Raw genomic sequence first — 16121 nt, 5'->3', positions numbered from 1 at the left:
CTGCCGATGCAGGGGACGCGGGTTCGTGCCCCGGTCCGGGAGGATCCCACGTGCCGCGGAGCGGCTGGGCCCGTGAGTCATGGCCGCTGAGCCTGCGCGTCCGGAGCCTGTGCTCCGCAACGGGAGAGGCCACAACAGTGAGAGGCCCGCGTACCGCAAAAAAAAAAAAAAAGGTAGGTAAACTTTATTTTAGAAATACAGTTCTGAAACCCTTCTAAGTTTCTAAAATACTCAGTAGATGTTTGGCCACTGTTTTCTTTTATAAAAGCCCAAATCTTAAGTTCCTGAGTAAAAACTGCAAGTGGAAGGAGATATTTGGAAAAAAAATATTTGTTAGCCTAAATCTCTGTGTTAATAACAATACTATAAAAAGTGTCATTTAATTAAAGTTCTTAATTAAAGTGCGTTTTAATATATATCTGTATAAAAAGTAAATGGACAGATTATGATTAAATACAAATAAATAAAACAAAACACTACTGGGAGTATGGTATGAAGCCTTCTCCAGGCAAAGGAATTAGAAACTTTCCAAACCAAAGAGGGTACATTTCTTCTTTTTATTTCTATGTCCCATACTCAACCAAGCAGTGAGGCTAAACATGTGCTGCTGATATGTTCTATAAACCACACTACCCCGTAGAAGCGCAGCTAAAGTGCTATACTGGAATCTACACTTTTTCCTTTTTCCGAGCAACAGATACATATTTACTGGAATATAAAGAACATGGTTTGATGGAACAAAAAGAGCATGGACTTTGTGTCAAGCAAAGTTATAATGACCTCTCCATGCCTCACTGTCCTCATCTGCACAGTGGGGACTGTTAACATCCACTGGTTGATGCAAGGATTCTATGAATGACAAAGGATGGAAAGTAACAGGCCCTGTTCCAGGATCACCCTGTAAGGAACAGGAGAGTCCAATGTCATATCTCTTACAAACTGCAATAATTTCCTAAAAATAGAATACTAATTTTGCGCTAATTTTTGACTTTTATATCCATGGTGCCATTCTGCCAATTGGATTGGAACAAGGAGATGTATAATTAATCAGAACCTGAATTTGTTGTTGTTTTTTTTTTTTTTTTTGAGTGGGAGCAATTCTCAAAAAGATAAGAATATACTGTTAACCAGGTATGGCAGTAAGTATAAAGAATGTTAGGACCAGCATCACATTCTTAATTTAACCCTTCTTTAAACTATTAACTACCATTTCAGGTTTTCTGTTGATTTTCTATGAGGCACTCACATATGGGACAGGATACAGAAAATCCAATCAGAAACCTGAATCCATTTAATTAGAAACCAGAATCTCATATCTCATGAAACACATGCTTAAGCAGCAAAGGGCAAAAGGTTACTAAAAAAAACTGATAGTATCAGGACCATATGTGAAATAAATAGGATTTTACGAGACCTGGGAATGAAAGCCAAATGAAACTAAAATTCACAGCAAAAGATGCCTTATACACGAGGAATGTGAGCCCTGAATTTTCACACACTATTGGTGGGAGTATAAAGTGCTAATATGTATCAAAATCCTAAAAGTTAGGCAAACTTTTTGACCAAATAACTATACCTCCATCATTTAGTTTGTGTAAATAATTTAGGGTATGGGCAAAAATTCAGATACAGAGACGTTAGTTGCAGCATTCTTTAAAACAACGGAGACAACATGAGTATTCAAAACTAGAGGACTGGGGATATAAGTCACGGTACATGGCAGGGGTCCCCAACCCCCGGGGCCTCGGACCACTACTGGTCCGCAGCCTGTCAGGAACCGGGCCGCAGAACAGGAGGTGAGCGGCGGGCAAGGGATCGAAGCGTCATCTGTGGCTCTCCATCGCTGGAATTACGGCCTGAACCATTCCCCACCCACCCCCATCTGTGGAAAAATTTTCTTCCACGAAAGCGGTCCTTGGTGCCAAAAAGGTTGGGGACCGCTGGTCTACTATGGGGCAGAAAATTGTACAGCCTACAAATATGATAAATAAAGATGTTTACTATGTATTTTTGGGTGGGGGAAAAAAGACTATAAAACAATATGCATTGTATGAACACAGTTTTGTAATTTAGAAAAGTATAAAATAATTTAAAAGTATGTACAAAAAGATTACAAAGATAGAAGCCAGAATCTAATATAGTGGTTGTTTTAGGGCAGTAATATCAGTGTTTTCATATTTTTCTTTCAGCTTAACTGAATTTTCTTATTTTTTCCCAATGAACATGAATTAGTAGTTGTATTCCAGAAAAAGGAAAGAAACCCAGCAAATTAAGACTGAATGTGCCAAGAAATGGCATGGTTTCATATTTCTGAACATCTATTATATATCAGTCTTTCCAAACCTCCAGAAAGCTAGATCATGGTAATCAACTTTACTTTGCAAAATGTAAAACTGGTATTTACGGTGACAGGAAGCCAAACAGGACTAAAAAACACAGAAAGTTAACTCTCACAAAACAAAACAATATGGAGACGTATTGTATAGCATAAAAAAATAACAGGCTTTGAAGCACATAATAGGTGATGAATAGAAACTGGCTCTAAATGAAGGAAATGTCATGAAAAAGAACAGAAGGAGAGGCTTCAGCTAAGCAGTGAGGATGTTTGCAAGGACTGACCTTGAGGGTAGACCACTGCGGTCAGCGCGGATAGTTTATCCTGTGGGCACACATTACAGAAAGGGTGAGTAATCACCGCTCTCCACTGGCCACTTAGATGCATTGGTCTGCGAGACACAGGAGTCTGTCTGGAACGTGACAGGGAAAGTTGATGGTGGGAACGCACGGAGTCAATGGTTTACAGAGGCGGCAACCCTCACACCGTGGGAGGAAAAAAGGTTTTGATTAATTGGCTGATTCCAAGGGCTTATTTTCTTTACCCTGGTACTACCATTAAAATGATGGCTGAATTCATTTTGATCTCTTGTCACTGTCTCCTTCTGCTGATTTTTGCTTCAGAGGCTTCCTCTACTGCTTTTTTGGGGGGGGCAAGGGTGGGTGTCAAGATAAATATCAATAGCACAGTTAGAATTAAAGCTTATTTTATATAAATAGTCTTGGGGGGAAAAAAGCTTTCTTTTAAGATAAGACATTACAGGAAGCTAATGACATCTGCAGAGGGGCTGAAGGAAGCAGAAAGTGGAAAGCCATTTTGTATTTCTGCCTCTTTGCCATTGGATTGAGTTTTCTCTCACGGCATCTTGAAACCGCTTTCTTGCTTTATGTGTCCTTTGCATTTCTTAGAACCTCTCTATTGTCTGTACTTAGGAAGTGTAAGCATGTTGATAGTTCATAAAGTGATTTTTTTCCAGTGTGTTAATTTCCCAGGGCCTGGGAGCCTAGAGGATTGTTATGGGATGCTCCCAACTTCTAATGATAATTATTTGCTTTCCAGGATATTCAGAATTTGAGAGGATCACTTTGATCACTTTGATCACACTGATGGCCAGAGGAGCAATGGGTGACATTCTAGGGATGGGGGAGTGGTCAGGTGGAAAGGCCACAGATGCCAAGACCGCCTGGATAACTCTAAGGAGGGAGGAAGACTTCCTTCCTTGCATCCCCTCCCACTTACTCAATAGCTGAACTTCTACCATGAAAATGGCATCTCTGTGATTTGATTCCATTTTATTAAGCTGCAGATACAAAGACAACTGTGACGTGATACTTGTCACACTGTCTAATGGAAGAATAGTTTTGAAAACTACTAAAAGGAGAACACCATTTCTGGAGAGGGACAATTCTTTAAGATATTATTAGTCATTCTATTCTTTAATGCAGATGGATGGCTATAACTACCCTTTGTGAGATCCTAATTTGGAAAGGGAACAGGAGCAGGAAGACTTTAGTTGTCTAAAGGAAGGGAGGGTAGGAACGGGCAGAGGAAGAGAGGGAGAGAGAGACTCTGAGGATGAGAATATGAATGGATAAATGAACAAGAGGTGGAAGCAGGAACTGTCAGCAGGCTTCAAAATTTGGAATAGCAATGGACCTTGTACTTGACCAATCTCTTCCATTAATACCCCCATCAGATAATTCCATCCACTATCCCTCTCCCTCCAGCTGATAAACTTTCCCCAGAATTCAAATATATAGAAGTTTGCAATAGCTGTAAGTAAAATCCACAATTCTAAGTCCTTCTGATCTGTTGGTACTGCCAAAGGAAGGTATAGCGCTCTACCCCTGGCTGAAGTCATCCATTCATGGGCCTAAGACATTGGGAAACCCTGTCTCCCTGGGCACGTAGGACTCTTCCCTAGGTCTGCAGCCTGGGTCTTCTGGAGTCTTCTTAGCCTTTCCTTCATCTGAAGGAGACGACTCCAACTGAGTCTACCAAAGTCTGCCCATCCAGATAAGAAGTGAAATCCTTTATCCAACGACCAGATGTGTGGTCTATGAGAAGACAAAACATCTGGCCTGCTGGAATCATTGAGTTGCTGGCAAGCTCTGCTCAGCTTTCTTATAGGAAGGAGTGGCAGGCACCCTGAAGATCAAGCTAGGATCTATGAAGTTCAAAGAAAAAACTGTGTTGAAGTTCAGATTGAAAAATATGAATCACAGGGAGGAAGTAATTCTTTTTCACCTCAACTTGCCAGAATCCTGAGCTGGTCTCCAGGCCTGGGGCACATAGGTTGGCACCTCTTCTTTAGAGAGGGGTGAATGAAGCCAAGTTCACATGCATTTACATTTCCAAACATAATCATTATTACAATGTTGACAATTATACCTGGGCTTCACGGAGGTCACTGAATCTTTCAAAGGCTCTATCTCAGCAGTTCCACATGAATGGCAATTCTTATTTAAACATTTTTTAGAAAGGAAATAAAACAAACAAATGAAACGAGCACCTGGAGAGGCCAAGTGACATTGTTTGAGGATGTACAACAACCATGCACAGAGGTTAAGACCACATGGATTCCCTCAGGCATGTGATGACAGGTAAGATTCAGGTCTCTGGCACCTGGGGGCTTTCTTTACTAGATTACAGTGTCTCCTAAAAATAGTCAGGAGAGGCACATAATTCCTCGGGTCGAATAGGAGACATGAACTTGTCTTTAAGATTTTGTGGGCCTTGCAGCTGCTACTCAAGTCAACAATTCCAATTTTTGATCTACCATATCTTAGATCCTGTTCCAGAATATTAAGGGGAAATATTATGTAGTGAAGAAGATGTCAGTGTGGGATGAAGCTCAGTTTCCACTTAGGAGAAGAAGTGAGTGGAAACTTCTCAGAGCTAGAAACTCCAGATTTGACTAAGATGTCAATGAGGTGCCACAAGGCATGGTATGAAGTATCTGATAAGGCAGCCAGATCTTGTCACACTACTCTGTTTCAGTGGCAGACTGTCTCCTGATTTGTGACCAATGACATTTCTTTTCAGAAAATTCACCTTTGAATATTTAAGAAGCCAAATTTTTTTTTCAAGAAAAAAGAAAAAAAAATTAGACTAAAGTAGAAAAAGAATGAAAATCAACAGAGGATATAATCCAGAGAGACCTTGATTTCCATTCTGCTTCTGCCCCTTATTAACTGTAGCCTTGGGCAAACTTCTTAAAAACTCTCTGAGCCTGGGTTTCCTCATATATAACACAGGAATAGAAAGCCTTATTCCCGCAGGCAGGGAGACTGTCAAGATAAAATGAGGTGTCTTCATCTGCTTGGGCTGCCATAACAAAATACCACAGATTGGGTGTTTAAACAATAGAAATTCATTTTCTCACAGTTCTGGAGGCACTAAGATCAAGGTGCCAGCATGGCTGAGCTCTGGTGAGGGCTCCCTTCCTGGCTTGCAGATGGCCACCTTTTTGCCGTGTCCTCACATGGCAGAGAAAAAGCAAGCTCTGGTGTCTCATCGCATCAGGGCACTAATCTCACCATAAAGGTCCCACCCTCATTTCCTCATCTAATCGAAATCACCTCCCAAAGGCCACATCTCCAAATACCATCACACTGTGGGGTTAGGGATTCAAATTTGAATTTTGAGGGGACAGAAACTTCCAGTCCATAATATGCATTAACCTACGCAGGGCCTTAGTAAGCATCTCTACTGTTTTGTTCTGGCAATTATGCTTTGTCCCAGGAAGTGCAAGGCAACTAGTTATGAGAACATCTTCATAAATCAACACATTAAAATAATAACTGACAAGTCACTGACATTTCAACAATAAATAAACATCTCCACGTGATGTTTCTGAGACAGCACCAGAAAATCCAGAAAAAAGTTGAAAACTCAACTCTACCATCTTTGTTTAAAAACTCCAGTTAAGATCCACAAGCATTCATGAGTGGGTTCAATTCTTTGGAAGGGATATTTCACAAGCATCAATTTGAGAGGCTTGGCAGGGTGCCGTGCACCACACTTCCCAAAATGTGGCACAAAGAGCACAGATATTGGTATCAGACTCTTGCATGTGACCACTTCCAATAGTGTACACTTGAGTTCCGTAATCTTTCTGGATCTCTGTTGCCTGTGTGGGTTGTGAGAGGTAGCAGGAAGGTTATATGAAAAGCACCTAGCATAATTCTTGGTACATAAGAGGGTCACAATAAATAAGGTTCTCATTACTGGGCTACTGGTGGAAAACCTGGCTTCTAGTCCTGACTTTGAGACCATGGGCAAGTCACTTAAGCTCTCTGGTGACTCAGCTGAACAAATATTTCTTCAACTTTCAGTTACAACTTGGGAGCCAGACTTCTTGGTTCTGGCATTTACTAGCTGCTTCAACGTAAGCCAAGTTATTTAACTTCTTTTTGCCTCAGGTTCTTCAACTATAAAATGGGAATTATAGAGCTGCTGCGGGACTGAACGTACATTCCCGGTCCAGAGAAAGAACTCATAATGTGCTCCTGATCATTATTACAGATAAAGAAATGGAGTGGAAGCAGAACGGTCAGGTTACAGAACTAGTTGGAAGTCAAGTGAGGGTTGACTTCAGAGCTTGTGCCTTCAGCCGTAAAGTATACTGCTTCTCTACCTTTTTGTAAACCTATTGTTAATCCTATTATTTTACCACTCAAAGTCTCTCCATAAAACCCACATGTGAAATGTCTTTTTCAATTCAGTGGTAGGAAAAGCTTTGTCTCCTAAAGAAACTAGTATGCTTCCTCTTTTTGAAAATAAGAATTATGTAACTTATCATGGGTTCTTTTTTGTCTCGGCTGCCAGGAAGCTCAGAGTCAAACTGTCTGCTCCATCATTGCCATCGAGTTGTTTCCTTCTTCCTATATCTTTGTTCCTTATTTTTTCTTCTAACTCCATTTTACTAACATTTTCATTTGTGTACCTTGCTGAAAGAGACCTCAGAGGTATTTGAAAAGTGGTGGATGGAGATGAAAGAAGCAAATACAAATCAGAAATTCACATGAAAAATTTGTTTTGTACCTTACCTGCTTCGCTTGCTAAAAGAAAAATGGTCAAGGGGAAATTCAAATGAAATAATATAAGAGCTATTTTGAAGGAGAAAAAAAGAAAACCAACAGAAAGACAGAACAACTGACAGTAATGGAGGTCAAGTCAAATGAAAACTGCAAAAAATATGTGAGGCTAGAAGTGTTTGTGCTTTCCCTGGCTGGAACCTATCATTTCTTAATTATATCCTGTGTGTGCTTTGCAAGACATGAGCTGCTGTCAAGAGGAAGGACAGCCCCAGACAGGGGAGGGGCCATGGCCCACCCCTTGGTCCTCACGTACCTGTACAGAAGCGAAATCCCCCGAGGCACAGGCCCCCAGAATAGCAGCACCCACGAGAACAGACTCCACCTCTTGCGACAGGACCACAGGCATGCCTGCGCAGGACAAGGCCACACCTTGGTTAGGGAGTAGTAGGGCCAGGGGCCACGCGGGGAGCCGGCCAGCAGCTCCAGCAGCACAAACACCTGATGCAGAGGCAGCAGCAGTGCTCCACCCCTCCCCCTTGCAGTTCCCTGTTCTTTGGGATTACCTGGTTCTAAAGGATTTCACTGCCTCTGCCTGCTGCTGCAGTAGCCAAGGGTCCCCTGGAAGCCAGCACCATATATCTATATCTATATCTGTATCTATATCTATATTTATCTATCTATCTATTTATCAATCATCTATCTATCTATCTATACGTATCTGAACTCAGGAGACCTTTCTGCCCAGGTTTTCCAGGCTTCTGCTAGCTGCTACCTGCCATTTTAAGCAGTTAAACAAACATTTACGAAGTGCTCTGCGGGGCCAGTGATACAGAGATGAATAAGACTGTCCTGCTATTCAGGTCTCAAAGGGGAGATGGATGAGAGAGAGATAAAGGCCACACAGGGGGTTGGGTCTCCAACTGAGATGCACTAAGGAAAGGGAAGTAGTGAGAGAGGGTGTGATGAATCCTTCCTTCAGGGGCCTCAGAGTACAAGCCAAAGCCCTTACCAAGGCTGACAAGGCCCTCCAGGATCCGTGCCACTTCTCCCACCCTGATTGGCTTCCCCACTCCTCTGGGCCACACTGCCCGGCCTCCTTGCCCTTTCTTGAATCTGCTTCAGGGCCCTTGCTTGTGCTGTTCCTTCTGTCTGGGTCACTTGCTTCCAGATGTCCCCATGGCAACTCCCTCCTGCAAGTCTGTGCAAACATCCCTCCCCACTGCAGCTTTCCTGACCATCTGAAGTGAAATGACAACTTACCCACAACATCCCTTACCCGCCTCATGATTTCCTCATTGCCTTCCAACACCGTGCTATTACTTCTCTTGTTTACTGTCTGTCTTGCCTGCTAGAACCTAAGCTCCATGAGGGCAGGGACTCTTTGTCCACTGCTGAATCCCTGGAATTGAGAGCGGTGTCTAGCACATTGTAACTGCTTACGTGATGAACGAATGAATTTTCGAGATGGGGAAGGGGGTCAGAGCAGGGGAGCTCAGGATTAAACAAGCATTTGAAGGATGAGTAGGGGTCCACCAGGCAGGGAGGAACACTCCACATGACAACTCCCAGAGGCTGAAGGTTCACAGTGGACTTAAGGTGAATAGGAATAATTTAGAATTCTTAGTATTTTATATGTGTGTGTATATGAAATGAAACGTACATAAAATATAAATATATTTGCTAATCAGGAGATGGCAGCAAACTCCACAGAGGTAAGCTCTGTGGCCAGACCTGTGAGATCTTCCTCTACTCAAGACATTATTTTTCCAAAGACTGGATTTCTCTTCCTATCTTTTCTGGCAAGAGTTCCCTGACACATCCTCCTCTGTGCTCCCACCATCTCCTAACTCACTGTCCTACTCCAGGGCTGGGGCAGCTGCCCCAGCCATCCCAGACAAAGGGGGTGGGGGGAAGAATTCCCACACATATCCCAGTGGACTTAGGAATACCAGCCCCATACTGCAGGGCCAGCACTGGAGACTTTGCTGACAAGTATCAGGTGGGGTGGGGTCTCTGGGAAAAGCGCAGACCTGGTTCCACTAGCCCTGTGTCCTTCAGCAAGTCACTTAAACCCTTTAGCCTCAGTTTCTCCCTGTGTAAAATGGGGATGATAACAGGTTTGCTGTGAGGATCCATGAAAAAGGGCACATATGGGGCTTAACACATTTCCTGGTCTATGATAAGCCCCTGAGAGTGGTGGCCTCTATTGTTAGGATGAATCTCAGTGAGGGGTGAAGCCCTCCTCCATGCACTCCATCTGGGTTGGAAAGTGGACCACAGGGAAAGGATGGGGTAGGTTGCCCATCAACCATCCAGAGGGGCAGGAAAGACACCAGGCCACGTGGAAGGGTTGTGCTGGTTGCATCAGGAGAGAGCACCGCAAGCCTCTGCGGAGTCTGGGGATCATGGGGATGGGGGTGTGACCATGACCATCCCATGGCCCTGGGACTTTTTAGAAGACAGCACTCCACATGCTGTTTGCCTCCTAGCCCTCCTTACCCTGTCAGAGCTTCACTGCTCTGAGCAGGGAGGAACTACTCACAGGCCCCTCTCCTTGGGAACGGGCAACCAGAGGAGCCGGGTGGATCCCCCATCAGCTCTCCAGTTGCAGCCCAAAGTGCTCTGGAGCCAAGCTGCCAGGGTTTGAATTCTGGCTTCCTCCCTGCCTTAGCTGTGTGATCCTAGGCAAGTTACTTAACCCCTCTGTGCCTGTTTTCCCAGATGCAAAATGAGGTTAAACTTCCATTGATCTCACAGAGTTGCTGTGAGGGTTAAAAGTGCTTAGAGGAGGCACTAAATTGGCATTAGCTATTATGATTCTTAATGTTTACCGTATCTCAGTTATTCCCACCCTCTTCGCACCTCGGCCCCAACACCTGTTCTGGGTCCTGGGACACTGCCGTGTGGACCAAGTCTGTAGCCCCTTTGTCCTCCGGCCACATCCTGGACTGAGCTCGTCTCCAGCCACGAGGCCCCTCTTCACATAGCCCCTCAGTCTCAGGTGGGTCACCTCCTGCCCCAGCCCCTGCAAGCCTAGGGGTGGTCAGACTGCGGGCAGCCCCACGGTACCGCCTGGTGACCGGGGTTTCCCTCAACCCTGCCCACACCTCTGTAAATAGACCCTTTATTCGACTGTTCTCCAGTTAATCCAATCTGAGTGTGTCATCTGTTCTCTGCCTGGAACTGACTCACGCTGCCACCAACGTCCTCTGGGTACCCCGTCCTCGCTGGACAGTGGTCAGAGCACGAGAGCACTTTTCTGTTTGTAATGGCCCTCTTGGCAGGACGTTATTGTTCTTCTTTGCATGCTCGCGCCAAGCTCAGCATGTGTACTCAGAGAATGAATACATGAAGGAGTAAATGAGTGAAATAATGAATAAGGCGGGAAGAGGGAAACCCCTAAGGAAACTGCCAGAATTCTACAAAACAAAATTTAGGAGGAACATTTAGTCCCAAGTCAGTGAGGGAAACCTACAATTACTTAGTACACACCAAGTATTTCTTGAAACCACAGTTAACTATATGCCCAGGGTACAACGAGATTCTTCCTCCTCACGTAGAGGACATTTCCCAAGCTGGCAAAACCCTACTCTCCCTGCTTGCCCAGAGCAGGAGCAGACTGTTCCCCAAATGGCAAAGATTTGCTTAAAAAATATTTAACTTCTTTTTTTCTGAAATGCACCACCTTTCTGGCGTGGGGCTGCCTTCAGGGAAGAAGTGAGCTAACATTTATTGAACACCTATTTTAAGTGAAGCACAGAGATTGGTGCCCACAAACGTGTGAGTATGTATTCCTCAGCATGATCTATATGAGGGAAATAATATTATCTCTACCTTTCAGAAGAGGGAAATGAGGCTCAGAGAGGTAGAGCAACTTGCCCAAAGTCACAGAGCTGGTCCCCTGCTCTTTCCATTACTCCACACTATCTCCAAAGCATCTCCCAAATCCCACCGTGTTTTTCACATGTTATTCCTGAGAATCATGTACCAGGTCTATGGTTCTTTCTACAGCTTTCTTTGCAGGAAAACTAGAGCAATTACAACGTTTAAAGGCACCAAACACTCTACCTATACACCCCCGGCTTGTGTACCCATCTTTTGCAGAAACAAATGCAAATGTGTTCTTTTCTCAGAATGCTGGGTGAAGGAGAGGAAGAAGGCAGCTTTGCCTGGAATGTGAACTATTTTATCTGACGCATTAATGAGTTTAGCAGAACCCAAAGCATTTAAAGGCAGATGCACTTTGCCATCACTTGTCAATCACCGGCTTCCCAAGGCAGAGGAGTTTCAGGCCAAAGAAAAGGCCCCTTTGTCCGGAACTGTAACTGGTCCATAGTCAGAGACAAAGGGTCCAGTTTCAATTGGAATCCAAATAACGATTAACAGCCTTTTCATTCATGAGCCTGAAGGAGAACAGTTTCCAAAGCAGAACTTTCTCTGAAGCCACTGTACCCCTGCTTCTGAGTCAGCTCAGGGGTGTGAGGCCTGGAAGAGAACTCACTTTCATAAAGGCTGGAGCAGCGGTGCAGAGTCAGGACCTGGGTCACACAGGCTACCCTGCTCTTGGGGGCCCTGTTTCCCATTCCCTTGGGTGATGTGTTAGCCAAGGTTGATTTTCTCTCCCCTCCTGAATCCAGGTAGGAAGTTTTGGTGGCTATTTGGAGGCTGGAAATTAAAAAGTCACTCACAGATCAGATTTTAAGTCTGAACCGTACTTGAACAAGCTAGCTGACTTTGAGATAAAATGTAGTCATGGCTTTTCTCCTAGGGAAAATCGAAGGTAATCTGAGCTCCTTTTTACGTCTTTCTTCTTTCTGCCTCAGAATGGCCTACTTCCATAGGTTCTGGACACTTTAGGAAAGGAGTCGTCATCATCAAATGGTTACAAACCGGGCAGAAAAGTTAAGAAACCTGGGTCAGAGCATAGTGTAGGGGGCGCTGGGCCTGGACACACCTGGGACAATCCTGGTCCTGCCCCTACTGGGTGTCTGACGTTGGACAGTTAATTTAAGTCACCTTCCTGACCCTGTTTCCTTGTCTGTAAGATGGGGACACCAATTTCTACCTTTTGGTGGTGTGTGCGGCTTAAATGTAAATAGGGTGATTCACGTCAACACAGAGCGGGAGCGTGGCTAATGGCAGTCATTTCTATACTTCTTTTTATATGTTTACCCTTAGACTGTGTGCTTTTCGATACTGTTCTCTGGCTTGTGCCTCAGCCTCCGTACCTCTAAGATGGGGATCAGTAACTTATTTAGTTTGATCTCACGATGTGCAGGGGGTAAATGTTGCCCATCATGATTGGGAAAGCTCTCACCTGCAGGGATCTGCATGGCCTGGAGGGGGAAGGGAGAGTCAGGGGCAGAAACCTGGACCCACCCAGCTGTCAGAGGTAAGGAATCCAGGCGACAGGGGACAGCAAGAGATCATGATGAATGGAGGCCAGGGGAGGGTGGGCTCAGATGAGACTGGAGGTGGGGCTGTGAGCAGGGTCCAGTTCTCTCCTACTTCCCTATCCTTGGCCAGCCCTGGTGCCTGGCCACCCCGGGATGGGGTAGGGAGGGGGGACATCAGTCCCCAGGAGACACAGGGAGAGAAAGGAGCAAGGGGCATGAGGGCACAGGTCTAGAGGGATGGAAGCCCAGGCCAGCCTCTGGGACAGCAGCAAGCCTCCTGCCTGTGGGGCCCCTTCCTTGGGGCCCAGGGGTCTGCACTACAGATCCTGCTCTGCTTTTGTCTGCTCATATCACAGAGAGATCAGCCCATTACCCTGGATTCTCTCCATCTGTGTCACGATCCCTGATTCTGATGAGCCGAGAAGGAATCACAGGATCTTGGGGTCTTAGGGTCCAAACCCCCATCTGCAGCCAGACACCCGCAGCTTCCACCATGGCTGGGCTCTGCAATCTTTCTTCAAACAGTTTCCTTATCACTTCCTCCAGTCACTTGCTGTGCACCGTCACAGGTCCAAACCAGGGCGAGGTGGCCCATGGTGTTTCCCCAATACCCTGTGCTTTTCTCACTCAGCGCTCTTGCCACACTGGATTTGACATGTCTGCTGTCTGCCTTCTTCAATAGCCCCTGAGCTCCCTGGGGGCAGGGATCATGTCTTCATCTCTGTATTTTCAATACGTCCCGCAGTGGGGGGGATCAGAAGAGGTACTCAAGACTGTTGAGTAAATACTTGAATTAAGATCTAGTCCTTGCTGACCTCTCGTGTCTCATTTCTTACCATGACCCGATAGTTAGCTACACATAGAAGTCACTTTCCCCACTGTGACAACCATAGCTGTCTTAAGAAAAAAAATACATTTTAACATAAATACTCAAAATAATTTGGCACACTACTTATATCTTCCTATTCTCTACCCTGTCTAGATCTTGGCCACGCCCATTTGCTGCCAAGCCTACAATGACTTTCTCTCCTTCTTCTTAGACTTACCGGTAATGTCCGCATGCATTTGCACAAAAAGGGGGTTCTTGCCGAGGCCCCCACAGAGGAAAAGGGTGCTGATCGAGTGCCCTGCTGACTCCATGGCCTCTATAATGAGGCGCGTCCCGAACTTAAAGGGAAGAACAGAAGAAGGCATCAGTACGGTAGCAAAGGTAAATTGATCGGGAGCATTTACTAAGTGTTTACCCAGTACTAGATGCCGCACTAGGAGCTCTAGATACACTACCTCAGAAAGTCAGGACTCAAGATTACATTGCCCGTGATCACACCATTATATTAAGTTGCAGAGCGGGAATTCCAACCTGGGCCTGCCTGACTCCAAAATCTTCTGAATCATTGCACCATTTGCTTCTATCAGTAGTTATACAATGTTGACAATGTTAACACGGTGCATATTAACACAGTTCGTTCAAATACACATTTGATGAGTGTCCATTATGGCCCAGGTCCTCCATGAGGTACGGGGAATGGAGTCATTGGCAGCTCTACTCCAATGATAACAGTTGGAGATCTCTGAGTCAGTTTCCCTTCCCTAAAGAGGAACTAAAGAAGTTTGTTCCTTGGAAATGGCACCAACAAACTCAGCAGCAGAAACATGGAAAGAGGGCTTGAATTGCACAAAGAAGGTAGGACACAAGACTTCAGGCTGGCAAAAGAACCTTTGTTACCACCTGAAACCAGGTAGTGGTTCTAATAAGGAGGCTTCCAGTGCCAGAATCCATTCCCAGTCAGTCCTTAGTGATCTCGGATGATGCAGAAACCACATGCCATATGCTATGGCTTCACCATATTTTCATTTCAGCCCTTGTGTCTTCCTTTCTTCTGAAAATGTGTTATCTATCGTTCTTGTCTTGCTCAGTTCACTAAAGTAAAAATTACTGATGCTTGACAAGAGACCGCTACCACAGGGTCATCGAGGTGAATCTTAATGTATAAGTCATTACTTTTAGCTAGGGTATTCGAGTATCTAAAAAATCATAATTTCCTAGGAAGTTCGAAAACTGGAAGTCCAAAAATCATCTTTTTTTTTTTTTTTTGAGAGAAGGATTAAAAACAAAAAAGATGAACTGTGATATGACCTCAGGAGGCAGCCGCATGGCGATGATTGAGAAAGTGGCTCTGGGGAGAAATGAGGGAGAGGGTTTTTTGGTGGCAAGATAGCCCTTAAGATATTCAGGGAGTAAGCAACTTTGGGGGATGACCAAGTCCCAGGTGTGCACATGGGAGTGAGGGGCTGAAGCGGATGGAGGAGAAGGTCAAGGGGGAGGAGGAGGTCAAGAGAGAATACGGAGGTCAAGGATCTGGGAGGCCAGAGATGTTGCCGCCACCAAGAAGGCGGGGTTCGGGCTGGACAGAAGAGTATCACAGATTCGCTGAAGGTGTGACAGTGGTGCTGGGAAGACGGTGTTCAGGTGCACAGAGGAGGAGAAGACAGTTCAGCTTGAGGGCATGCAGCACCAGAGGCTTAACCAAAGTAAAGGAAGAGGGTTTGGGAAGTTATCAGGATGCTCCCCTGACCCCCGCGGGGGGGGCGGCGGGATGTAGAAGCTTCTTTCACAGGACTCTCCGGAGAGCTGTCTCCCTGGGGCCAGGGGGTGCCTCTGGGAGAGGCAGCGCTAGAGGGTGATCTGGGGACCAGGGGTGTGTGAAATCCTGATTGCTGTGTAGTAAATGATGAGGGATGGGGGCAGTCCAGAACCAAGATTTCCAGCCCATAGACTTCAGGTTTGTTGAAGTTATTAGTGAATCTGGTAAGAATATGGATTAGGTAAAACTTGGGCCTGCAAAGATCCTCCACAGATGTAGTGTGTTAAAAAAAATTAAAACATGTTGTACCCTATGCGGCCAGACCCTGCTTATTGAACATGGCTGATTACCCCCAGATGTTCTTTCTTACGCTTTTGGGGGGTCATGAACCCTCTTGAGAATATGATAAAACCTACTGACCTCCCCAGAAAAGAGTCATATATAAAATAATATTATAACTAATTTCAGGCGTTCTACAAATGCCCTTACATCTACCATGGATCATTTGGTGTCGGTGGATTCCAGGTAACCCTAGTGTACTCCAGGGGCATGAATCTGCAGGAGATAAGAGCATGGCTTTTGAATTTAAAAAAAGCTGGGATGGCATTCAGGCATTTCACCTATTTCTTGAATCAAATCCATACCTAACCTTTCCATGACTCAATTCTCATTTTAAAAATGGGAAGAATAACACCATATTTTTCATCTGATAACTCCATGGATTGTCTGAAATGCTAACATGCAACAAAAATTTAAAATGTGG

The 16121-nt window shown here is 44.9% G+C and overlaps 1 protein-coding gene across 12 annotated transcripts in view; it reads right to left on the bottom strand.

Annotated features, from left to right (window-relative positions):
• FGGY (FGGY carbohydrate kinase domain containing) overlaps nt 1-16121 on the bottom strand; it is a 413817-nt gene that overhangs the window by 71357 nt on the left and 326339 nt on the right. For 10 of the 12 annotated variants that reach the window (XM_067726327.1, XM_067726332.1, XM_067726328.1 and 7 more), the window contains 2 exons: nt 13820-13940; nt 7691-7785 (listed from right to left, as the gene is read on the bottom strand). The exons of 1 other annotated variant lie outside the window; for it this stretch is intronic. In XM_067726327.1, coding sequence (XP_067582428.1) covers nt 7691-7785; nt 13820-13940 — 216 coding nt within the window. The remainder of the gene's footprint in view (nt 1-7690; nt 7786-13819; nt 13941-16121) is intronic. One more of the 12 variants, XM_067726329.1, reaches the window with a different exon arrangement.

The sequence above is a fragment of the Pseudorca crassidens genome, chromosome 2 (genome assembly GCF_039906515.1).
Source record: "Pseudorca crassidens isolate mPseCra1 chromosome 2, mPseCra1.hap1, whole genome shotgun sequence".
In the NCBI taxonomy this organism is placed as follows: domain Eukaryota; kingdom Metazoa; phylum Chordata; class Mammalia; order Artiodactyla; family Delphinidae; genus Pseudorca; species Pseudorca crassidens.
This window is presented reverse-complemented; position numbering and strand designations above follow the sequence as displayed.